Source organism: Neovison vison, chromosome 8 (assembly GCF_020171115.1).
Source record: "Neovison vison isolate M4711 chromosome 8, ASM_NN_V1, whole genome shotgun sequence".
NCBI classification, from domain to species: domain Eukaryota; kingdom Metazoa; phylum Chordata; class Mammalia; order Carnivora; family Mustelidae; genus Neogale; species Neogale vison.
Genome location: NC_058098.1, coordinates 27,085,567 through 27,109,988, shown reverse-complemented (window position 1 = coordinate 27,109,988; position 24,422 = coordinate 27,085,567). Strand labels below are relative to the sequence as shown.

General features: G+C 50.9%; 1 protein-coding gene and 1 pseudogene across 1 annotated transcript; both read right to left on the bottom strand.

Annotated features, from left to right (window-relative positions):
- Positions 1 to 12,098: 12,098 nt before the first annotated feature.
- Positions 12,099 to 12,394, bottom strand: LOC122915379 (annotated as a pseudogene).
- Positions 12,395 to 15,688: 3,294 nt separating this feature from the next.
- On the bottom strand, positions 15,689 to 23,021 carry NRSN2 (neurensin 2). Its single transcript, XM_044262358.1, has 3 exons — positions 22,957 to 23,021; positions 19,281 to 19,475; positions 15,689 to 17,384 (listed from the first exon to the last, which is right to left on the bottom strand). The coding sequence occupies exons 2-3, from the start codon at positions 19,464 to 19,466 to the stop codon at positions 16,959 to 16,961; spliced, it is 612 nt and encodes a 203-aa protein (XP_044118293.1). The 5' UTR covers positions 19,467 to 19,475; positions 22,957 to 23,021; the 3' UTR covers positions 15,689 to 16,958.
- Between the last annotated feature and the right edge of the window lie 1,401 nt (positions 23,022 to 24,422).

Below are 24,422 nucleotides of genomic sequence, written 5' to 3'. Positions count from 1 at the left end.
CAGGCTGTGCTCCAAGGGAGGAGAAGCATGGGGGTTGGAAGCAGCTGCTCGCCTCCTTCCTTTGCACCTGGCCTGGCTGGTACCTGCCACACGCCTGAGATTCCACCATTCATGTCCTTCATCTGTATAAGTTCTCTACCACCCCCCACCCCCACCGGCCAAGGGCAAGGGATCCCCTTCTCCAACAGAAATTAAACAATGCCTTGGAAGGAACTGTGGTTGGATTCCGGGTCTGGCTAAAGCCATGGGCTCTGTGAGATGGTGGGCAGGTTATCTCCCCTTTGGGAGCCCTACTGTTCTCCCCTGTAAAATAGGAACAAAGAGTTGGATTAAGTCAGTGTTTTCCAAAATATACAATGTACACCAATGGTAGGACGCCAGGTACTATTAGGGTCTCAAGACTATTAAATAACATTGCATCAGATTGTGATACAGGTATTTCCTTCTGATTTTCTTCCTGTTCCTCCAGTTACTGAGGAGAAAGTCTCATTTAACAGCTCCTATGTCTTTTTTTTTTTTTTATTATAAAGATGTATTTATTTATTTGAGGGTGGGAGTAGGGGCAGAGAGAAAGAGAGAGTCCCCAAGCAGACTCCGTGGTGAGCCAGGAGCCCAATGCAGGGCTGAATCTCACAACCCCGAGGTTAGGACCCTGAGCTCTCCACCTGAGCTGAAAACAAGGGGCACTCAACCCAGGTGCCCCAGCTTCTATGTCTTTAACACCTCGCTTGTTAAGGGAGAGAGAGCAGGGTCAGAGCCTTAGGCAAGTGACAGGATTTAACTAGAATCTAAGAATCTTGTTTTGGGGGTGCCTGGGTGGCTCAGTGGGTTAAAGCCTCTGCCTTTGGCTCCGGTCATGATCCCAGGGTCCTGGAATCAAGCCCCATGTCGGGCTCTCTACTCCACAGAGAGCCTGCTTCCTCCTCTCTCTCCCTGCCTGCCTCCCTGACTACTTGTGATCTCTGTCAAATAAATAAATAAAATATTTTTAAAAAGAAAAGAAAAGAATCTTGTTTTGCTGTTCTTGCATTCAATTATTTTTGTTTATTTATTTATTTATTTATTTATTTTAGAGAGAGAGAGCGAGCGAGCAGGGGGAGGGACAGAGAGGGAGGAAGAGCATTTCCAGGAGGCTCCATGCTCCATGTAGAGCCCAATATGAGGCTCGATCTCAGGACCCCGAGATCATGATCCGAGCCAAAATTAAGAGTCAATCAACCGACTGAGCCACCCAGGCGCCTCCTTGCATTCAATTTTAGGGTTACTTCCTCTTTATGGAAAATGATGGCTTTCTATTTTAAGCCAGTGGTTTAACTTTTCCATTTTAACTAAATTTCCCTACGTTTTTAAAAATGAGCTGATTGAAAGAAAAACTACAGAACTACTAGTACAAATGGGTAAACAGATTTGGGCCAGTGGATCTGGGAATGACAGTGGGTGATTCGAGAGTTGCAGCCCTCAGCTTGGGCTCCTCTTGGGAAAAGGCAGGGAGACCAATGCCGGGCACATCAGCCCAGTAGTGGCCCAGTGGTAGTGGCAGACCTGCTGGGTGATCCAGCTCCGTCCACTGAGTGTGGGAATGTGTCTCTTTGCCCCTGGATGGAGCATGGCCCCATTTGGGTGCTTCCCTTATATCATGTTACTGCACCCCCAGATGTCCCCACCAGGGTCCTGTTTTCACACCTGGAGACAGATGAGGGAACCAGAGTTCAGAGAGTGACATCACTGGCCTAGGGAGTAAGTAGGGACAGTGAGATTAGGAAGCTGCCAGTCTGGCTCAAAATATGGATGGTCTTTGTCTATAGCTTTGTGCCACCTCCTTGGCCTATACTGGCTGTGGGACACTGGGTGAGTCATTTAGCTGTTCTGAGACCCAGAGTCTTCATCTATAAATCGGAATTGACCTAGTAGAGCCTCCTGACAGGATCAGGGGATCCTCTCAACCCTTCCCCCGCTCCCATCCCCATCCCCTCCCCTGCAACACAGATGCTTTGAGAGCTGAGGCTGGAAAGGTAAGAGGACATTTCCTGAGCATCCCCCATATGGCAGGTCTGGGCTGTTTCTTTCAGCTGCTTCCTCATGCAACCTTGTCCACAACCCTGTGAGCTAAGGGTGAATTTCATGCTCTTTTCACCCATCAGAAAATCGGGTGTCAGAGAGGAGGAGAAACCTGCCCAGGATCACATAGCAAGCCCAAGGGGTTTGCACCCAGGCATGTGTAGTTCCAAAGCCCATGTCATTGGCTGTTCCAGAATCCTCCACTAGACTGATAGGAAATTCCTGGGGAAGTCCCATGCCCTCCTCAAGGACGAGGGATCCTCTCCCCGACCTGTAGCGGGAGGAAACAGAGACAGCAGGAGGAAAGCTGGTTCCAGTTCTGAAGTTGCCGCTGACAGTTGGGTGACCTTGGGCAGCCAACAGTCCTCTGGGCTCAGCCACATAATTACAGCTTTGTGTGTTGGAGGTGGGGCTCTGCCAACTTCCAGGGATCCTGATTCTCTCCCTTGCCTTCCCGCTGGGAGGAGGGGGAAACCCTAGATCCTCCTCCTCCCAACACTGGAGATGTTGCTGAGTCATCGGATCCCTGCCTGCCTGCCTCCTGCTGGTCCTGAAGCCATTGGGGGCCCAGGAAAAAAAGGGAAGGAAAAGGATTACGTGTATTTGATTCTGGCCACTACCCAGCCCTCCTGTTTCTGGGAAAAGCTTGAGGAGTAGGAGTGGGTACTGAAGTGTCCAGCCAGCAGCCAGTTGCATCAGAAAAACTTACGCAAGGTGCCCTCCTGGGTCAGGCACAGAGCCCTGGGCCATAGCCCCTACCCCCACTCTGGTCCCCTGGGCACCAGAATGAGGATTGCTAGGCCTCATGGGGGACACTGAGCCAGGCTCGGGCCTCAGGGAGTGACCCAGGAAGGGCGGCGGAAAGGAGGAGAGGGTTGGGGCAGGTGCCGCTCATCCATGTGGATGATGGAACTCTAGGCAGAAAGGAGTCCAGAGCTAATCTGCCCACTCTGTCCATCCCTGGAGAAAGACAAGACTAGGCAGGTGCCCTGGACACTGACTGACTGAGCCCTCATCCTTGACTCTGGGCATAAAGTAAGCCCTATTCGAGACTTTGGACTCTTACTGAACCCTGAGGAAAACTTGGACAGAGCCTGAGCCCCTATCGCCGCTGCTACAGCCACAGCTAAATCCTGAAATTTAATAATTTCCCTACTACCTACAGCCCATTGACAGGTTCAAAACAGGCAGAGTGACATTCCTCTAGGGACTCTTACCTCGGACACTGCATCACCCCTCCCCCACCCCAACCCCAAGGATCCTGTAAGTCTACTTTAACATATAAAAATTCCTTTGGAAACTTCCTTTATCTCTAACCCCCCCCCAAGATACATGTTAGTAATCATCCCCCAAGCATATGGTCCACTGATAAACATCTGAAGGGTCTCATGACTGAAGTTTTATTAGAGGGTAATAAATGACCTTTTCCCAACAATAACTAGCCCCCTCCAGGTCCTGGAAACCTTGCTTCCAAAATTCCTTAGAGACTTAGGCTATCCCTAACCCCCTCCCAACTTGAAAATATAAAATGGGCCACTCCTCATGACCCAGTGCAGCTATTTCTGCTTTAATAAAATCACCTTTTGCACCAAAGACGTCTTAAGAATTCTGTCTTGGCTGTCGGCTTCAAACCCTAATGTCTTTTCTATAGCACTGGCCCTTGACCTAAATTCCAATTCCAGCTCATGATTAAGGTATAGTCCTGCAGGCAGACCTAGCTCTACTCTTTTACTCCTGACTCCAGCCCCCCGATAAACTCCAGCTGGAACCCTAGGTCTGGTCCATCAAGAACAGAGAGCTGTGCTCAAGAACAGACATCAAGAGCTTGGCACTTGCTGGCCTTCCTTTTGGCAGTCTTACCCCTTCCAGGCAGAAGATGGCTGAAGGGCTGGATTGAACCAGAAACCCCATGGAGCAGTCCTCTGAGTAGCCCAAGACTGCGTGACTCAGCAGGGTGGGGGCAGGACACAGAGTCAGGCAGGGCCACTGGGGATGGGCTAGAGCAGGGGCTGTGTCACTGGAGAGAGGGAGAGGATAGTTTCTCTGAGGTTAGACATATAATTGGGGTGTGGGGAGACCCATGGTCTGGAAATGGATGGTGCATGTGGCCGGCCAGGACCACTGAAGCAAAGCAGCCCAGCCCGAGTCCTAGCCATCACCATCTACCCATTTTTCTGTCCCTCATCCATATCATTCTTTCAGAGCATCCTTTTTCCTTTCATAGCAGACATTATAATTTGGAGCTATAATTTGGAATTACATATCCATTCAATTATATGTAATCAAATATTAATAAATTAATAAAACAACAAATTAATATAATTAATAAGTATATTAATTATATATAGTACATATCTATGTCTGTCTCTCCCATGAAACTATATGCTCCTTTAGGGCAGACATGGTTGGTTTGGCTCACCAGTGTATGGTAAGGGCTCAGTGAGTAGCAGCTGAATGGGTTAAATCTCACCACTGGTGTGTTCCTCCGTTCCCATCCATCTACTGTTCACTCATAACTCATTCCCCGCCTTCAGATTTCTCCTACTATCTCTCTATTTTCCCATCTACCCTCCAATCATCATCCATCATCCATCTATCCATCACCTATATATCTTTCTAGCGTCAATCAAATAATTCATATATTCATTCATTCAAAAAAATATGTGGTGCATACCCACCTCTATGTTAGGCACTGTTCTAAAGCGTGGGGATATTGAAGTGAAGATAATAGACAAAAATGGTGCTTATATCCCAGTAGGAAGAAAACAGGCAAGAAATAATTAACATAAAAATACCTAAATAGTAGGGCATGTTAGAAAGTGCCAGGAGGGGCGCCTGGGTGGCTCAGTGGATTAAGCCTCTGCTTCAGCTCAGGTCATGATCTCAGGGTCCTGGGATCAAGCCTTGCATGAGGCTCTCTGCTCAGCAGGGAGCCTGCTTCCCCTACTCTCTCTCTGCCTGCCTCTCTGCCTACCTGTGATCTCTCTCTGTGTTAAATAAATAAATAAAATCTTTTAAAAAAAAGTGACAGGAGAGTGGGCAAAGAAGATCCAGGGGGTAGGGAAGAGGCAGACAGTGGCCGTAGTGAGCAAGGTGGTCCAGTGGACGCCATGAGGATGACTGGAGGCAAGTTATTCAGGCCAGGGAATGGCTTATGCAAAGGCTCCAAGGGGAAGCTTGACTGGTGTGCTGGGGCAAAGGGGGTCGGTGTGGCTGGAGAGGAACAGGTGAGGGGAGGTGGTGGTGGATGAGGTCTGAGAGTTCTTAGAGACTCAGAGTATCTGGAGCTTCGAAGACCTTTGAAAAGACGCTGGGGAGAAAGGAGCAGCTCTTGCCAGAATTCTGTTAGGAAGCTCCGGAGGCTCAGAGCAGAGGGTCAACTGTGTCAAAAGCTGCTGTTCAGTTGATAGATGAAGACCGAGAATTGAGTGTTGAATTTTGAGACACGATACCCTTGACAATTACAGTTTCAGTGGGTGTGGGGTGGGGGGAACTGGTAGAAGTAGGACTGGACTCTTTGTTTGTTTGTTTGTTTTAAAGATTTTGTTTATTTGACAGAGAAAGAAGGCAGAGAGGCAGGCAGAGAGAAAGGGGGAAGTAGGCTCCCCACTGAGCAGAGAGCCTGGACTCTGCTCAGGATCCCAGGACCCTGAGATCATGACCTGAGCCCAAGGCAGAGGCTTAACCCACTGAGCCACCCAGGTGCCTCGGGACTGGACTAGTTTTAAGAGAGAAGAGGAATTACAATGAGTATAGGCACTTTTTCAAAGTCTTTTGCTGCAAAAAGGGAGCAAAAACCAAAACCACAGGTGGTAACTGTGGGGAGAGCTGCAAGGTCAAGTGAAAGCTGTTGTCTTAAGAATCCATCAACCTACCACCCAACCATGACTCGATTCAGCTGCCATCTACCATCTATCTACCCGTCCACCCACCATTCACCATGCATCTTCCCAAATACCCATTTCTCGTTTGTAAGTTAAGAAGTGTGTCCTGAATTCCTATGATGGATCAACTGCCATACCGGCACTGGGGGTGGGGGCTTGCTGGGCAAGAAATGGAGAACCCAGAATCTGGCACATGGGAGGCACTCAGTTTAGGTGGATCGGATGAATTAAGAAGCAAGGAGCAGTGATGCCTACCCTCCAGGTGCTTGGTCTAGTAGCAGGACACAGAATGCCAGAGCTGGGGGCCATTATCTGGGTGTCATATGATGCAAATCAGAGAGGGAAAGCATTTTGCCTGAGGTCACACTGTGGGTCAGTGATGGAACCAGGATTCATACCCCGGCCTCTTGTTTTTTTTTTTTTTTCCTTCCAGGATGTTTTGTCCAAAGTGACAGAAGTCAGCTGGGGGCAAGGAGCATGCAGGAATGTGGCACTTTTGAGAGGCTAGATGTTTTTTTTAAAGATTTTATTTATTTTATTTGACAGACAGAGATCACAAGTAGGCAGAGAGGCAGGCAGAGAGAGAGAGGAGGAAGCAGGCTCCCTGCAGAGCAGAGAACCCGATGTGGGATTCGATCCCAGGACCCTGAGATCATGACCTGAGCTGAAGGCAGAGGCTTAACCCACTGAGCCACCCAAACACCCTCCCTTATCAAAGTTTTTGATTTGTACCAACATGAAGTGTTTTCATGAAGCTTCCCTATGTTTCTCTATTTCTGGCGAATGAATCTTTTCACATGTTACAGTCACAAAGCCAGATGGGGAAGAGGAACTAATCAAGGTCATCACCTCCCAGCTGCCTTGGTGAGTGATGAGCATCCCATCTGGGGAGGTGACCCAGCAGAGGTAAGAGGAGGCCAGGTGCTGGCCTGGCAGGGACTATGCTTCTGAGACAGGTTTCAGCTCCCTCTGCTTCCTCCATTCTCACCTCCCTTCCCCCTCCCAGGCACATGGGCTGGGCTGTCACTTCTCTCTCATCTCCTTCCATGTCTGCACCCCCACAGGCCACCCCAGAGTTCTGGCCCCTCCCTTGGGAAGCCCTTTTCCTCTTCCGTTGTTTGACCTTTCCTTGGCCCAGAGCTCTGGAATGCTGGGCTCAGGTGACAAACAGCCCTCCTACTGGGCCCCACAAGACAGGGAAGAATATCAGAATCTTAGGCTCTCCGCTACTGACACTTGGTGACCGTCAAGGCCACACCCCCTTATCGTGGGCCAGCAGACACAGTGTGGGTCATGTGTCCTGGTGTGCCCATGTGCGGACACTGCTGGGTATTGCACAGATGTGTGTCTCTCTGGCCACCTGCAGTGAAGGAGAAAAGGCCTGGGTCTAGAGCCAGGCCAGACCTAGGTTTGAATCCTTATTTAGGCGCTAGCCAGCAGTGTGACCTTGGGCCAGTTACTTGCCCTCTAGAAGCATCAGCTCCGGATCTGATAATCTGGAATGACAACCAAGGAGCTGGCTCCTGCCAGCTCCTTCCAACCCTCCCCCGTTCAGTCTGCTCCAACCATGCTCCTTTCCTTTTCTAGTCCTTGTACAAACCAAATTCATCCTGCCTCGGGGCCTTTGTCCTTGTTATTCCATCTGCCCAGTTTCCTCCTCCTCCTCCTTCAGGTCTCAGGTCAAATGTCACCTCCTGGGAGAGGCTCTCACGAAGCGTCATGCCCACCCCGGTCCCGGTGGTCTGTCTCTACTCCAGAGCCCTGTCTTAATGTATCCACAGCACCCGCCAAGGTTTGAAATGATCTCACTTCTGTATTGAATTATTTATCATCTGCATTCCTAACCCCACCAGAAATGACAAACCTGGAGGGCAGTGAAGCCTCCTCCTTCTGTCTAGCACAGAGCCGGGCCCCTACTGGGTGTTCAATGAATTGTCAAAAGAATGAATGTAAAGTGCTCAGCACAATGCCTGACATATAATAAAAGCTCAGAATTGCCGGGTATGTTTATTATGTAAGTGCGAATGGCTGTCATTATTTATGGGGAATGCACAGCTTTGCTCAAAAATTCTTACAGCAAGTATTTGATCCTGTGTGATGAAGAGTTACGAGAAAAACAGAAATAGGAGACCCAGGATCCGCTGTTGAGGAAGAGACGGGATTGCTGGGAAGACTAAGACTTTGGGAAAATAATAAGACTATTGAGATCACGACGCATTGCTTTACTCTAACAAGACCGGAAGTGGCTATCAGCACTCCATTTTTGTCCATGAGAAGCCAGGGCTCAGAGAGGCTGATATGCCTAAGGTCACCCACCTGGTCTGAAGCATGAGGTTTAAGACAGTGCCTATGCCCACAGCGGGGACTCAGTGGCCAAGGGCCTCATGCACCTGCTGGACTTCCCAGAGGTTCTTCTGGTGCTCGCAAGGTAGGACACAAGCCTGGGCACACACCACCCCCCACGACTGGGCACCCAGGTAGAGGCCCAGGGCTGCTCGTGTTCCTCACAACTCAGGGCTCCTGGTGGAGAGGTCTGTGTCAAGGGCCCGAGGGGTCTGTCTGCTAGGAGGCCCATACCCCTGAGCTCCAGGGTCTGCGCTGAGGGGGGGCCTTTGTCCTGTGGTTGGAAGGGACAGGATGGGGTCAGGTGGAGGCCTGGGAGGGGAGGAACGAGGCTTGTGCTTATGGGACATACATACACACCAAGCTACATAGGCACTTGTGGACACCTGCATACACACCACACCTCTTGCACACTCTTCTCCCCACAGACACACAGATGACTACCCGCACTGGCGGGGCCCTCCCAGTTCCTCGGTCTGACTGGAGCCATTTGAGTTCTCTGGGCTTGGCAACAGCAGGTTCAGTCTGTCCCACCCACCCAGCACCCACAGTGCCCAGCCCAGGGCTGGCGCTCAAGATCCATGGAAAAGCGTGGGACCTGGGTGGCTCAGTCGGATGGGCGTCTGTCTTTGGCTCTAGTCATGATCCCGGGATCCTGGGATCAAGCCCCACATTGGGCTCCTTGCTCAGTGGGGACCCCTTCTCCCTCTCCCTCCCACTGCTGCTCCTCCTGCTTGTGCTCTCTCCCTCTCTGTCTGTCAAATAAATAAATAAAATTTAAAAATTAAAAAAAAAATCTGGGGAAAAGATAAATCCCTTCCCTTCCTCTTTCCATCTTGTATTTATTAACCCCTCCTGATCTCCGTGGCCCCCCCTGCTCAGGGCCACGAGGATCAGGCAATGGTGAGGCCCTGACCCCTCCCTCTGGACTCCCCCTCCCTCACACAGCAAGCATCTGCTGAATGTGCATCAAATACCACAGCGTGACAGCTCTCCCCATGCCAACCCCGGCCAGGGAGCCAAGCTGGGCACACACCCGGCGGACATCCTGTTTCCCTCCCTCTCCCTGCCTTGACCGCACGTCCGGGGCCAGATACTTATGAAATCCCATGGGTTCTTCCATCACCAGGCTCCTGGTGGCCCGGTGCCCAGGGCTTGGCTTTGAGTCATGCACTTTGGGGCTTGGCAAGGCCAGGACAGGAAGCTCACAGTCCTTAGTGATGCCAGCCCGGGCTGAGACTTGGAGTGGGGCCTGAGTCCGGGTCCCACCACCACTCAGGCCAAGGGAACACACTTGTGAACAGACATGTGGGGATATGGCCTGTAACGGGATGTGATGTGTCCAAGGTCATATGGAGTGTCCATGTGAAAATCCCACCGTGGCACTATTCACTTTTGAACACATCTGCTCCATAGTGGAGACAGGGCTACAGGACCAGAGTCTGAATCCCAGCCATTCACTAGCTTTGTGACCTTGAGCAAGCTACTTCATGTCTCTGAGACTTATCTTCACTTACACATAGTAGATGCTCAATAAATGTAGCAGTGGGGGAAAAAATCAGCAACAGTGTAAGTGCAAACACACACTGGGTGTATCAGCATGTCTACACACATACCATTATAATAATTTACACTCCTGTTGTGTGCACACACATGGATACTGGGACACACCCACACATGTTATGTGTGTATCCAAAGGCTTGTATAGGGGTCCGCTGATTCACATATGGACGTGTGTGTCTGTGAGCTCATTTTCACTGATTACTTTTTCCCAACAACATACACCATTCTCAGGGTGGTTTTCCAGAGGATTTTCCAAGCACTTGTCATAGGCAGGATAAAGCAGTGTGTTTATCTGGGTAAACGGGATGCCTGGGTATTTACCCAACACCCGTATTCCTGCCTGTGTCTGTGTGGACCTGCGTGAGGGCTTGTGGGTATGACCTCATCACTTCTCAGGTTGAAGGTTGATCCGTTGGCAGAATCCGGGGGATGAGTGTGTTTCTCCATCCGTAGATGCCAGAGGTATGGGGCACTCTGGACCTGGACTGTCTGGGCTCAGATGTCACCTGAGAAGCCTTGGGCAAGAGGCTCACCCACTGTGCTCAGGTTCCTTTCTTGTGAGGTGAAGAGGATGGTCACCACGCTGCGGAGGTCGGAGGACAAAGAGTTCTTTTCTGTGAGGTACCGAGTACAGAGCGTGGGGCAGACAAGCGCTGTGTGTGTTCCTGTCTGAGTGTCTGTCCTCTCAGCTGTGATATTACCTGGCCCTCCAGCCGCAGCCCTGACTACGATATGCTGCGGTCCTCCGATGGTCCGTCTGCAGGGCCCGCCCTTCCACCAGACTGTGACGGACGGCAGGCCCGCGTCTGAGTCATCCACAGTTATAACCTGTGCGTTTGCAGAAGAGTTGCAGAGGTAATAGAGCTCATAAATACCCTGCTCATCTGAACTCCAGACTCCGCCTCTGGGGTCACGATGCTAGCACTTATCAGGCACTACGATGTGCCAAGCACTGTCCAGCTCATAGGTCTTCAGACTACCTCAAGAGACAGCCATTCTGGTGTGCCTGTTTTAGAGGGAAAGAAACTGAGACTCGGAGGAGTTAGGGACCACCTCGGCTCGCAGAGTGACTTGAACCCTGGCAGGCTGCTCCCCTCCTCAGCTTGCTCTCAACTTAGGAGGAAGGGTCAAGGGTCGGGGCGTGGATGTTGCTGGTCGTCTGCACCTCCCACTAACGCCTTCCCCACCTCTACCAATATGGCTTCACTTCCTGTCTCGCCCTGGGCCATCTCAGCTCCCTGCCCTGCACAGCGCCCCCAGAGGCCAGGCCGTGGCCTCAGCTCATGCCTTTTTGATCCAGTTGGGGGTGAGGTGCTGGAGCTCCTCTGAAGCTGGCCTTGAGAAGTCACCTTGTTGGTCCCCTGGGTTCGTAGAAACAGGGAGAGGGGACACAAGATCCAACAGGAGGGAGGTGCAGCCTCTGGTGCTCAGGCTCTGGGGAATAAAGGGGTAAAGCAGAAGGTGACCCTCCCCACCCCAAGCCCGTCAGCCCCCCTCCCTCTTCTAGGGCCCCCACCCAGCTTCCCTCTGAGGAAGGGGAAATGGCCAGCTGGCTGAGCTGCCAGCACCTCAAAGGAACACCAGAGGGCACCCGCGGCAGCTATGGGCTCTGTGTCCATTCGGATCAACCCAGTGCCCTTTGGATCTCCAGGAGCCACCAAGGCCCCAGGCCTTGTGAATTCTCCTGCTGAGGGTGGAGCACCCTGCAACTGTCAACTTGGCTGGGTGATAACGTTATCCGAATCTCCCCTTACTGACACCCTTACTGATTGTCTGTCTACTTGTTTCCTCATTTATTATTACAATCCATGCCACAGGCTGGACCATCCCAGGGAAGTCAGCTGGGGGTCCTGTAGGGCTCCCCTCACTCCCTCCTTTCCTGGTACGTCCTTGGTATTTTTCAGATGGGAGGGTGAACCTGATTCCTGTTACTCCATCTTTTTTTTTTTAAGATTCTATTTATTTATTTCATAGAGAGAGACAGATCACAAGCAGGCAGAGAGGCAGGCAGAGAGAGAGAAGGAAGCAGGCTCCCCACTGAGCAGAAAGCCCGATGCAGGGCTCGAACCCAGGACCCTGAGATCATGACCTGAGCTGAAGGCAGAGGCTTAACCCACTGAGCCACCCAGGTGCCCCTCCTGTTACTCCATCTTGACAAGAAAAATTGTATTATCATCTTTTTTTATTTAAAAAATAATTTTATTTTTTTATATTTTATTTTATTTTAAACCAGAACATTTACTGTGTGACTCATCCCTGAAATCCTTCAGATGGACTGGAGGCTACAACAGAGGCCCCCCTGGGCTGAGGCAGTGTTCCTTCACAGAATCCAGGCCTGAATCTTTGGCAGATAATTTTCAGGTGCCTCATTCACCCGGTCCCCATGGTATTTTGTCTTCTACCCTTGACACCCCAGTTACACCTTCTCTTCCACTTGGCAAGATAGCCACATTTGCCCCAGCTCGACTTCTGAAGGTGGTAGGCCTGAAAGCCATGCAGGCCATCTTATTTTGATGCTTTCCAAATGATGATGTCCCCTCTGTCATCTCACTTCTACACCCAAAGTAATGTTGTAAAGTAATGTTGGGGGCTCAGTGGGTTGGGAGTCTGCCTTCGGCTCAGGCCATGGTTCCAGAGTCCTGGGATCGAGCCCTGAGTCAGGATCCTTGCTCTGTGAGCAGCCTGCTTCTCCCTCTGCCTGCTGCTCCCCTTGCTTGTGTCCTCTCCCTCTCTGTCAAATAAATAAATAAAATCTTAAAAGAAAAAAAAAAGTAATGTTAGATTTGCAGAAGAGTTGCAGAGATAATAGAGTTCATGGTTATCACAAAGTACTGGCTTCAAACAGCATAAAGGTATTGCCTCACAGTTCAGGAGGCTGAAGTGTGAAATCAATGAGCGGGCAAGGCCACCCTCCTTCTGAAGTCTTTAGGGAAGAAGACTTTTTGGATGTTTCTAGTTTCCAGTGGTTACCGGTGACCATTACCATCCCCCGGCTTATAGGCACATTGTTCTAGACCCTGCCTCCGTCTTCAGGTGGACATCAGCCCTCTGTGTGTCTGGCATGTCCAAATCTCCCTTTTCTTTTCTTCTTAGGATGAGTTATTGGATTAGGGCCCATCTTAACCCAATGGGAACATCTTAACTTTATTATCTCTGCAAAGACCCTATTTTTAAATAAAGTTACATTCACAGACTCTAGGTGGAAGTGAACTTTGGGGAAAGAGTACTGAACCCAGTATACATTCCCCCTAGCAAAGTATGGACAGTGGAACAGCCCCCTTTAACATGCTTCAAGGATTCACGCAACAGTTGGTGTCAGTGCGAATTAACTTTGGTTATTGGATTCTGCTTCTCTGAAAAGAGATTCCCTGTGGGGAATGGGGCTTTGTTGGGGCCTGGGTTTTATTGGGCTTACAGATCAGGGTTGGCTTCTTCCATGGCAGCTGGGAAGGAAAACTAAAGTGAGATATAGATATTCCGGGGATGGAGGCCTACTTCCATTTCTGGGGGCCATCTTGTCAATGTGAAATTCCATCCCTGGTCCTGTCCAGCTGAGGGCACGAACTCAGAGTGTCTAAGTCATAGGTCACACATGGCCTCTCAAGAGTTGAAGCTATCCCTGGGAATGTTTCCTTCTGCTCAGTGCTCAGTCAAATTTTGAAACAGATACTAATTTTTAAAAAATATCTTATTTTTGGGGGCACTTGGGTGGCTCAGTAGGGTAAAGCCTCTGCCTTCGGCTCAGGTCATGATCTCAGGGTCCTGGGATCGAGCCCTACATGGGGATCCCTGCTCCGCAAGGAGCCTGCTCCCCCTCCCCCGCCCCCCCCTCCTCGGGCCCCCTGCCTCTCTGCCTACTTGTGATCTTTGTCAAAAAAATAAAAATCTTTTAAAAATTTTTTAATTATTTATTTATTTGACAGAGAGATCATAAGTTGGCAGAGAGGCAGGCGGGGTGGGGGGGAAGCAGGCTCCCCTCTGAGCAGAGAGCCCGATGTGGGGGCTCAGTGTGCCCAGCAGGAAGTCTGCTTCTCCCTCTCCCACCCCCCCTGCTTGGTTTCCCTCTCTTGCTCTCTCTCTGTCAAATAATTAAATAAAATCTTTGAAAAAATTAAAAATGGATACATCTCATATACAAATTTGGATTCTAACTTCTCTGGAAAAAGAAAAATCTGTTCACACCAAGCTCACAATTCCACAGGGCAACAAACATTCCTAAATAGGTTTGTTGGCGCTCAGTATCATTTCCCCAGCTTTGTACCTTCAAACCAAGGGGCAGTGCAATGCAGTGACCGAGACTGTGGACTCAGGAGCTCCACTGCTTGTGTTTGAACCTCAGCTCTGCCCCCTTGCTACCTGTGCATCCTTGGGTCAGCTACTCAATATTCCCAAGCCTCCCGGTCCTCACCTATAAAACTAGGATTGATTTATTCAAGCCATTTTTATCAAGCATCTACTCTGTGCCAGGCGTTTTCTAGGCCCTTGGGGTATGTCAGCAAACAAAGTGAAGAAAGATCCTCCTTTTGGCGGAGATCACACTGGGCCGGGGGTAGACAGGTAACGGAGGCACATATAACAAATAGGTAAGCTGTAGACTGTACTGAGAGGGGACAAATGCCACAGGCTGTGGGGATGGAGAGAAGCCGGGTGAGGCTGTATTTGCAAGGCTGGCTAGCCACTGGGTTGGAATTAGAGGGTGAGGACAGACTGGGGCCAAGATGGCTCCAAGGGTTGGGCTAGAGCCAGCAGGGAGCTGGAGCACCGCCCTCTAAGGGGGGGTGGGAGTGGGGTGGGGGGACTCACAGGGGCGGGTCTGAAGGACGGGTTTAACAGCAGCAGTTTGGGATAGTTGAGCAGGAGCACAGTATGCGGGTGATCATGGTTGGAAATACAAACCTGCTGTCTGGGAGCCAGGTTTGGGAATAATAGTCCTTACCTCATAGGCTGTTGTGAGGATAAATGAATGAATGTGTGTCTGTTAGGCACTGAGAACAGTGTCTGCCCTCTGGTAAGCGCTCATAGGGGTTAGCTGTTTGCGTTGCCCTGGAAACGATCCCAGCTCGTGCCAGCTCCAGATCCCAGAGCTCTGGGCTCCAGGAGCTTACCTCCCCCTCAGGGATGGGGGCAGTGGGTTGTCAAGACGCTGGAGAAATCTCCTTCCCAAAAAGTCAGTACTTTTTTTTTTTAATTTATTAAAAGAATTTTATATATTTTGCAGAGAGAGAGAGAGACCACAAGCAGGGAGGGCAGCGGGAGAGAGAGAAGCAGACCCTTCACTGAGCAAGGAGCCCGGTGCCGGGCTCAATGGGGGGCTCGATGGGGGGTTCCATGCAGGATCCTGGGATCATGACTCCAGCCGAACGAAGGCAGCCCTTAACCGACTGAGCCACCCAGGTGCACCCCAACAAGTTAGCATTTAAATCCTCCCTTTAAGTCGCCCCATTTCTCTGACCACTAGTTAACTCATCTGTAAAATGAAGATAAGGGGCGCTCAGATGGGCAGCTCAGTAGGTTAAGCCTCTGCCTTCGGTTCAGGTCATGATCTCAGGGTTCTGGAATGGAGCCCTCCATCGGGCTCTATGCTCAACAGAAAGCCTGCTTCCCTCTCTCCCCCCACGCCTGCCTCTCTGCCTACTTGTGATATCTGTCAAATAAATAAAATCTTTTTTAAAATTTTAAAAATAAAATGAAGATGATAGTCCCCTTTCCCAAAGAGTTATCGTAAGGAGCTAACGAGAAATAGTGGATTTAAGTGTCCAGCACACAGCAGGAGCTCCTAACAGTCTTTTTTCCTTTCTACCCATGCCCCATGGTCAGGGAGAAAAGAAGCCAAGCCAGCATCCGTCCCAGCTCTTTATTGAAAGGGAAAGTAAGATGGAAGGGGTCCCGAGTGGGGAAGGAGCGTGGGGCACAGGGGCAGTAGTGCCTGCCTGGTTGGGGAGAACGGTGGACACTCCCAAGAGACCCCTCCAGGGTGGAGATGCGACGGAGAGGGGGAGGGTAGGGGCGGGATCCGTGGGCTCCTCTCTCCAGCTGTCTTGGAACTCCCTCTAGTGGTAAGAACGGAGGTGATGCATCTGGCTGGGGAGCCTGTGGGATGAAGGTTCCGGTGCCCCCAGGAGGACGCATTATGTTACAGGGTAAGGTCAATACCTGTGGGTGATGGTTACTAAGTGGGCGGATTTTGAAGGGCAAAGACATCCCAGTTCTCCTGCCCCTCGGCTCTAAGAGACGATTTAAATGCATGTCCAAATTCTCTTCTGAGCTACCTAGGACCATCAGGCCTCCAACCAGGCTCCCTGGACCACCTGCCTCCCACCACTGGAGGTCCCGTGGAAGCCAGGAAAGCATCGGGCAGGTCCCCTGTTCCAGCCATAGAACAAGAGCTGGTCCAAGAGGAGGCAGAAGATGTGGATCCCCATTCCTGCAGACTGCCCGCTTTCCTCAGCCACCTCGTCTGTAAACTGAGGCTAATAAGAGCGCATCATGGGCCAGACTCAGGGGCTCTGAGGCCAAAACGCACAGAAAACATTCTGTAGGAGGTGACTGCTTCCGCACCATCCTGGAAGGAAAGTCCCACTGAGTGCTCTTGACCCATCCACAGGCATGCTGGAGCAGCTGACAGAGGAAGGGGTCAGAGATGAGAATGACTTCGCTACGCAACCCGCCAACTTTGTCTATGGTAATGCTTATATCTGGGGAGAGGAAAGTCATGGAACTCTAGAATCTGATCCAAACCCCTCATAGTATGGAGATAGGAACTGATGGTCTGAAAGGAAAAGGGGCTTCCCCGGGTCACAGAGAGTAGAGGGGGGATAGATTGGGCGGGAAGTTTTCTTCTCCTGAAGGGTCTTGGGAAGGAAGGGTAGGTGGGAAGTTTTGGGAGGACCTGGGGAAAGTTGGCATCTTGGAGGAGTTGGGGCTCAATCCCTGGGAAGGGCTAGGGATTTGAGCTCCAGACTCTCTTGACCTGGAGTTGGGTCTTCTGATAGGTGGAAGGGGCCCCAATGAAGGGGAGAAGTTAGGGAGACAACTGGAGGGCCGGGTGTGGTGGGACAGAGGAATGGTCCAGACCCCAGGTCTGGCTCCTCCTCTGGCCTTGTGGGCAGCTCAGGAGTCCCGCTTGGGCTGGATGGTCTGCACAGAGGATTGCCCAAACGGGCTGGCAGGTGGTGAAAACCAACACTGGCCATTGGCATCGCGGAAGATGGGGGACAGCTGCTGCTCTGACTCATCCCCGAAGATCTCCACATGGCCATCAGCTTCGGTGTCCAAGGGTTCTGCCTTGGTGTCCGGGCTCAGCCAGCCAGTCATGGCCCAGAGCAGGCAAATGGCCAGCAGGATCCCAGCCGCCATGCATAGAGCTGTGCCTGCCAAGCGGCAGATGCTCAGGGCCTGGTTGTAATCAGCTGCCCGCTGATCCAACACCAGGAACTCCCCCTCTCCGATGCCCTCCAGCTTGGGAGGCACTGCATAGCCGGTGGTCAGGGCTGCCACACCCAGCAGCAGAAGCAGGGTTCCCGAAGACAGACTGATCTGGAGAGAGGCAGACAGATTGGGAGGTAGTTAGGGTCAGCCTGACTGATGATCCCAACTAGACTTAACGGTAACAACTTTGTCTAACCTTAAGAGATGGGAATCACAGAGAAGTCACAGAATACACTTCCTAGGATTGAACTGATGAGGGGCACAAACTGTCATGTTCTACTTGGAGTCTTGAAACCCCTAGATCAATGTTTTTCCAACTCCCACTTAGCAGTAGGTTTTTCCAGTACCTTGAGTTTCCTTCCATCATTATTTGGGTCCCATCTCATCTCTGTATCCTGTCTGTCCCCTTCCTGCATTCGGGATAACTCCTACACATCCCTCAGATCTCATCTCAAACTCACCTCCTCAGGGAAGCCTTCTGGGATGCCCCTGGCCTGGGTCAGGTGCCCTGCTTTGCATTTGTACAAACACTGTGCACATTTTTTTCTTCAGTGCACTCACCATGGTGCACACTTGAACATGGACTTTCGTTACTATGTAAGTGATATCTACCTGTCCCACTGGAACGAGAGACTGGAGAGCCATGAGAACAGACACTGTCTGTTTTGGGTCACTAGGTGTCTTCCTAGCACGACGCTGGTACAGAGCAGTAGCTGAGTGGATGTTTGCAGAATGACTATGTGAACCACAGCTAGGAGCTCCTAGAGGAGAGGGACCACATCTTAAATTCTCTGTCCTCAAGAGCCTAGCACATTGCCTGGCAATTAGAAGATGCTCAAAGTTTTAAAATACATACTCACTTTCTCCTGGGAGTCTTCCCTGCTCACCTCAGGTCCTGAGAACATCTCCCTTCCTGGCACCCTCTGACCACTTGGCCTGAGGTCTCTAGATCTCTACACTTTGCCTCCCCAGTAGAGTGAAGCCCTTTGAAAGCCGAGGGGAAGGGCTCTTTGCCTCAATTTTGTTATAGTATTTAGCAAAGAGCTATGCCTGTTGTAGGGACTCAGCTTACTGCCACTTCCACCCCTTTCCCTACACTCTGCGCCCTCACTGACCACTCTCCCTGGTTGTTGGAGACACTCACTGCTCCTTTCCTCCACTGTCCCTGTGACAGTACTCCAATATGTCATTGAGAAGCCACAGGAAAAGTTAGCTGAGATGAACCCCACTTCCTTACAGTCAGTGTATACTGTGCCCTCTGGCCACAGTAATTAGTTCAGAGACAGGCAAGTGATCCAATCAGAGCCAACGCAGTGCTTGACAGGACTCCTGGAAATGGAAAGCAGTGTTTCTTTTCTGAAGGAAATACTGGAGGAAATTCTGATTTCCCGTGGATGGTGTGGAGTGAAAATGCTGAAGGTCAGAATGGTAGCAGCTACTTGGAGAACATGTGCATAGATTCTGAAACTAAAGGGGCCACACGGGCAGGGGTACCATGGGGAACCTGAAGACTAAGAGAAATCTTGAACTATTGGATTGAACTTTGCCTGAAGTTGCTCAATCTCTGGTCTTTTCGATAAAATGGGTGATATTTTCCCTTCCTTGTTTAAGCCCACTTGAGGTTTTTTGTTTTGTTTTTTAAGATTTTCTTTTTAGGTAATCTCTATCCCCAGTGTGGAGCTCAAACCTACAATCCCAAGATCAAGAGTCTCACGTTCTACCAACTGAGCCAGCCTGGTGCCCCAAATTTGTACAGTTTTGAATGACTTATCAACAGTAGTCATTTGCTAATTTTTAAAAAAGTAGGCTCCACATCCAATGTGGGGCTTAACTCACAACCGTGAGATCAAGAGTCACACGCTCTACCAGCTGAGTCAGCCAGGTTTCCCCTAATTGGGTTTTTGTTGCTTGTACGTGCTGTACCATCTCTTTTTCCATCCACTGATCCCATCTCCTCCCTGCAGCCCCGAGAAATCCCAGGAGTTGCTCCTCCTCTGGCCTTACCTTCCAGCACAGTGTGGGCCAGGGTCGGCGGGGACACAGGATGGGAGGCCCCTCAGGGTCATCGCTGAGGGCCGCACCTGCACAGTCTTCGTAGAAAAGGTGCAGGTAGGAGCGGACCCCATACCATTTGCCATCTTCCACCTTGGGGCCGCGGCTACAGCTGCAGGAACGGTCACAGCCTGGCATTGTGGATCTCTGTGGGGGGAAGCAAGGTGCAGACAGGGGGAGAGATCCGTGAGACCCTCCCAGACCCCCGGAATCTTTGTGCATCATCTGCTTTTCCTCCCATTTTAGATAACCCACACTCATAACACAGCCTGGCCTTCTAGGTACTGGTTTGTCTTTCCCTAAGTATGCTGTGAATGAGCCAGCGCATAGGGGCACTAAGGCCAGTGCTTAACAATCATAGATGCCAGTAAAGGTGCTTGTTTAATCTGGAGGCCACCCAGTGACTGGGACTGGGTTCTGGGGGTCTGACTGTCTGGATCGAAATCCCAGGTCTGGATGGGAATCCCAGATCTACCACTTCCTGGCTGTGTGACCTTAGACAAGTGCTTTCACCTCTCTGAAACTTGGTTTCCTTACTGTAGAGCAGGGCTAATAATCACCCCCACTTCACACAGTTACTATATCTGAGGCCAAGGAATGGCACCAGTTGTCATTACCATTACTGTAATTTCTTCCTTATTATTTTTATTCTAAACCTTTTGAGCCCTGTATCTGGAGTAAGAGGTTCTCATCCCCACCTCCTCTCAAAATCTTCCCCTCTTCCCGGTACTCTTGGGGGTAACTGCCATGGCTGACACTTGTCCAATCAGGCTGAGCTCCCAAGGTGCAAGGCTCTAAAAAAATCCTACCTGGGGCTGCCCCTCACAAGGCAAGAGCCTCCAAGTCCCAAATCATCTTGACTCCAAAGGAGGTGAAAGCCAGGATCCCTCTTAGTCTCAGGGTGTTTATTTTTTTATTTTTTTGAGGATTTTTCACAAGCAGGAGGAGTGGGAGAGGGAGAAGCAAGCTCCCCACTGAGCAGGGAGCCCGATGCAGGGCTTGACCCCAGGACGGTGGGATCATGACCAGAGCAGAAGGAAGGCAGATGCTTAACACAACTGAGCCACCCAGGCATCCCTTGGGGGGTGTTTAGATTTCTAGGGAAACCTATCTAAGAACCCCTCCTTTTAGAATAATACCCTTTTTTATTTAGGTATACGTGGCATATAATATCATATTCGTTTCAGGTATACAACATGACTCAGTATTTGTAATGATCACCATAATAAGTCTAGTTAACCTCTGTCACCATACCTAGTTACCAATAAATGTCCTTCCTTGTGAGAGAAACTTTAAGATCTACTCTCTTGGCAACGTTCAGATACACAATATGGTATTATTAACTATAGTCACCAGGCTACACATTATATCCTCATGACTTATTTATTTTATAACTGGAGTTTGTACCTTTGACCCCCTTCACACATTTTGCCCTGCCTCTGGCAACCACTTACTTTAAGAATCTCCCTTTTAACAGATGGAGACACTGAAGGCTTGGTAATGGAAAGTACTTGTGTATCTACACATGGAGAGGACTAAAACAAAAGTGGGGGATGAGAAGGGTGGGTTTGGAGAGGGGAGTTGTTTATACTGGGAAAGGATTGGGGTCCTGCATCAGCACCCCTGAGCAGCTTCAAACAAAATAAAGCAATGAGCAGGGTAACTGGGGGCCTCAGTTGGTGGAGCTTCCGACTCGTGATTTCAGCTCAGGTCATGATCTCAGGGGTCGTGAGATTAAGCCCCCACAGGCTCAGCATGCAGTGTCTCCTGAGATTCTTTCTTTCCCTCTCCCTCTATCCCTTGCCCTCCTCATGGGCGCGCTCTCTCTCACTAAATACATAAAATCTTAAAAAATAATAATAAAGCAATGTGCTTACACTGAAGGATAAGACACATTTCTGGACCTCCCCCCAATTTCCAATCAGATGTAGCTTTCATTTTCCTGCATAGAGAGATTCACTAGCACACACATACCCACATAGCACAGAGAGGCAGGCATATATACACACACATACACAAATCAAACAGAGACATACCACAGACTGATGCACAGACACACACACCTGAGACACACACCAACGTGGATACACAAACATAACAGACACATACCGAGACAGGCACATATATACTACCTAGAGACATATTCAGATAGACACACATAGCACCGAGAAACAGACACACACAGACACACTACACACAAAGACACTCCACGGAGAAACACACACACACACACACACACAGAGCCAAAGTGTGTGTTGGAGTGATTCTTGGAGCCCCCCCGGATCCACACTAGCGCCAGAAGTTCTCTTCTTATAGCCTGTCTATAAATCGCAGTTCTTCATAACCGTCACCCATAACTCAGGGAAAAAGAGAAGAAAAGGAAAAGACAAGGGAAAAAAAAAAAAAAAAGTTTTGTATCGAGAATGGAAAAAGACACAGACCAAAACCGAAAGGTAAGGAAGAAGACAAGTGGTCCCGCGAGAGAACAGGAATCTTCCTGGGAGGAAGGTGGGGCGGGGCCCCCGAGGGGGTGTGGCCACTGCAGGAACCGCCCCCGGCCCGGGCCCTCTGGAGGCCTGGGTGGGGAGAATGAATGGGGGCTTGGGGGCAGTCAGAGTCAAAGCTGCAACATTAATTAAAGACCTAGGGGAGGGGGCAGGGAAGAGAGGCTCGGGAATTGTAGGTCTGGGTTAGCTCCTCCCCTGCAACTCACCGTCCCTCAACCTCAAATATACCTAATCACTCAATCTTGCTGGCACTGGAGAAGGAAGGTGACCTTGACGCAGCCTCCCGCTAGGCCTGGCCCCACCCCCTCCCGTGTTAAGGTTGCTAGAAGGCGGTCTGGCGGTCAGCGGGAGGGAGAGAGAGGATGCTCCGGACACGGCGCGAGTACCCGGGACGTGGGTTGCCATGGGAACCGCTGGGGAGGTGTCCCTAGGCGAGGGGAGGAGGAAGGAGCTCAGTGTGAAAGGAGCGGGAAGAGGAGGGGGGCTACAGGGTCGGAGGGGGGAGACTGCGGCGGAGGCGAGCGGAGGGAGAAGTACGCGAAGGTGATAGGCGCAAGGGCCTGAAGATGGTTGGAACCTATTGCCTGAAGGGCCTCATTCATTCTCCTTTCCAGACCCCAATCTGGACCCCCACTGCCCACAACAGTGTCCGGCGCTGCCGGGGTTGGGAGAAGGGGCGCCCTCTTGGGGGGCAAGTCCAGGGAAATCGGGCCAATTCCTCCCTCTCGCTACCGCACCGCTGTTTCTGATAGGACCACCAGTTCTCTGGCCAAGATAAACCGTATCATTTCCCCCAGGGGAAAGGGGGAAACTGAGGCACGGAATGGTGGGAATAGGTATTTAATAAAGAGGTGGGTGGGGGTCTTGTCCTCCGAAGCCTCTGCCCATCCTCTCAGCATTGAGATATCTCTGGGAGCGGGGCTGGTGAGATCTCTGCCCCCTACGACTTTTCTGGGACCTCACCTCCCAAAGCTCGAGGCACACCAAGGCTTGGGCAACGCCGTCCCGTCCGAGGTTGGACGTGGCGGGGCTGGGGATGCGGGCTGAGGTGGGGTTCCCTGGAACCCGGGAGAAGGCGGGGTGGGGGTCGGGGCGCCCGCGTGGAGCCGGGCTGAGCTCACCTCTCTGCCTGCTGTCTCCGCCGAGCGGGAGCCAGAGCGAGAGCCGAGCAGAAGCTGGTTCTGTCGGCGCCTGCGCCGCAGTCGGGGGGCGGGGGTGATACGGGGCTGGGGGGTGAGGGGGGGCACCCGCCAGCCCCAAGGGCTGGCTCTGCGGATTGCGGACCCCTGCAGAACGAGAGCCCCTATCTCCTTCCAGAGTTCCCTTCTCTCTCTGAGACCCCAGGCCCCTCGCGGAAACCCTATCGCCTCCCCAGAACGCACCCCCTCCTGCAGTCCCTCAAACTCCTGATCCGACTCTCCATCACTTCCTTAATCTCCCACTCCTATCCCTGAAGACCCTTGCTTCACCGAGCCGTCATTTCCTCATTGTATCCTCTCTGGGTCTCCATCCTCTTCATGGAGCCCCTCGCCGTAAGTGTACAAGTGCTCATCTTGCTGACCCCCCCCCCCCACTTTCTCCACAGATTCCAGTCTCTCTCTCTCAGCCCTCACCCTCTCTCTCTCAGGAGCTCCCTACCTCTTACTGAGGCCCTGTCACTGAATCCCTCATCCTCTCTCCATTCTCTTTCCCTCTTTGAGCCACTGACCCTTGCTAAGGCTCAGCTCCTCTAATGTGGAAAAGGAAGCTGAGGCTGGGGAGAAGGGGTTGGGAGAGAAACTTCCTTTCCCCTCTGGAAGAAACAAGTGTTCTCTCTCCTAACCTACCTGCAGTTCTGCTCCAGGCAGTGTGTGCCTTGTGGCCCCTCTCTCTGGAGAACCAGCCCTTGCCAGACAACTGTGTCTACTTCATTCCTTGTCATGAGCCCACAGCCTTGATTTTGTCTTACGCTTGCTGTGTGGTCTTAGGAAAGTCATGGCACTTCTCTGAGCTTCATCAAACACCATTGCACACACATGCCTTCATGCCTTAAGCAACCATTCTGTCTTTCCACGTGCTGGGGCTGGGGATACAGAGATGAATGAATTCCAAAATGAGGCCAGATATTTTTCATTCACTATTGTATCCCAGAGAGTTGTGTAGTGTTTGGCGTTGACTAGGCAGCTCAATCGATATTTACTGAACATAGACTAGTAATAACAACAAATATATGGTTTGTTATGTGCAAAGGGCTTGTCTAAGTGCTTTACATGTACTACTTACTCATTTAACTGTGTGTGTGAAACAGACACAGACAGACAGAAAAAGAGACAGAGACAAGTCCTAGAGCCCAAAACTAAAGACCTTGAGCAGTGACAGGAGATGATGCTAGAGAGGCAAGCATACATGAGACCCTTCGGGGCCTCATAAGCCAAGGTAAGGAGTTTGCAGTTCAACCCAAGGGTCGTGGAGACCCATGGAAGCTTTGGAAGGAGGGATATGTTCTGAACTGCACACTGAAAAGATCCCTCTGGCTGCTGATCCCTCTGTAGAACAGGCTAGAATGCTTCAGAGAGGAAGCAGAGAGATCTGAGAAGAGCCTCCATAT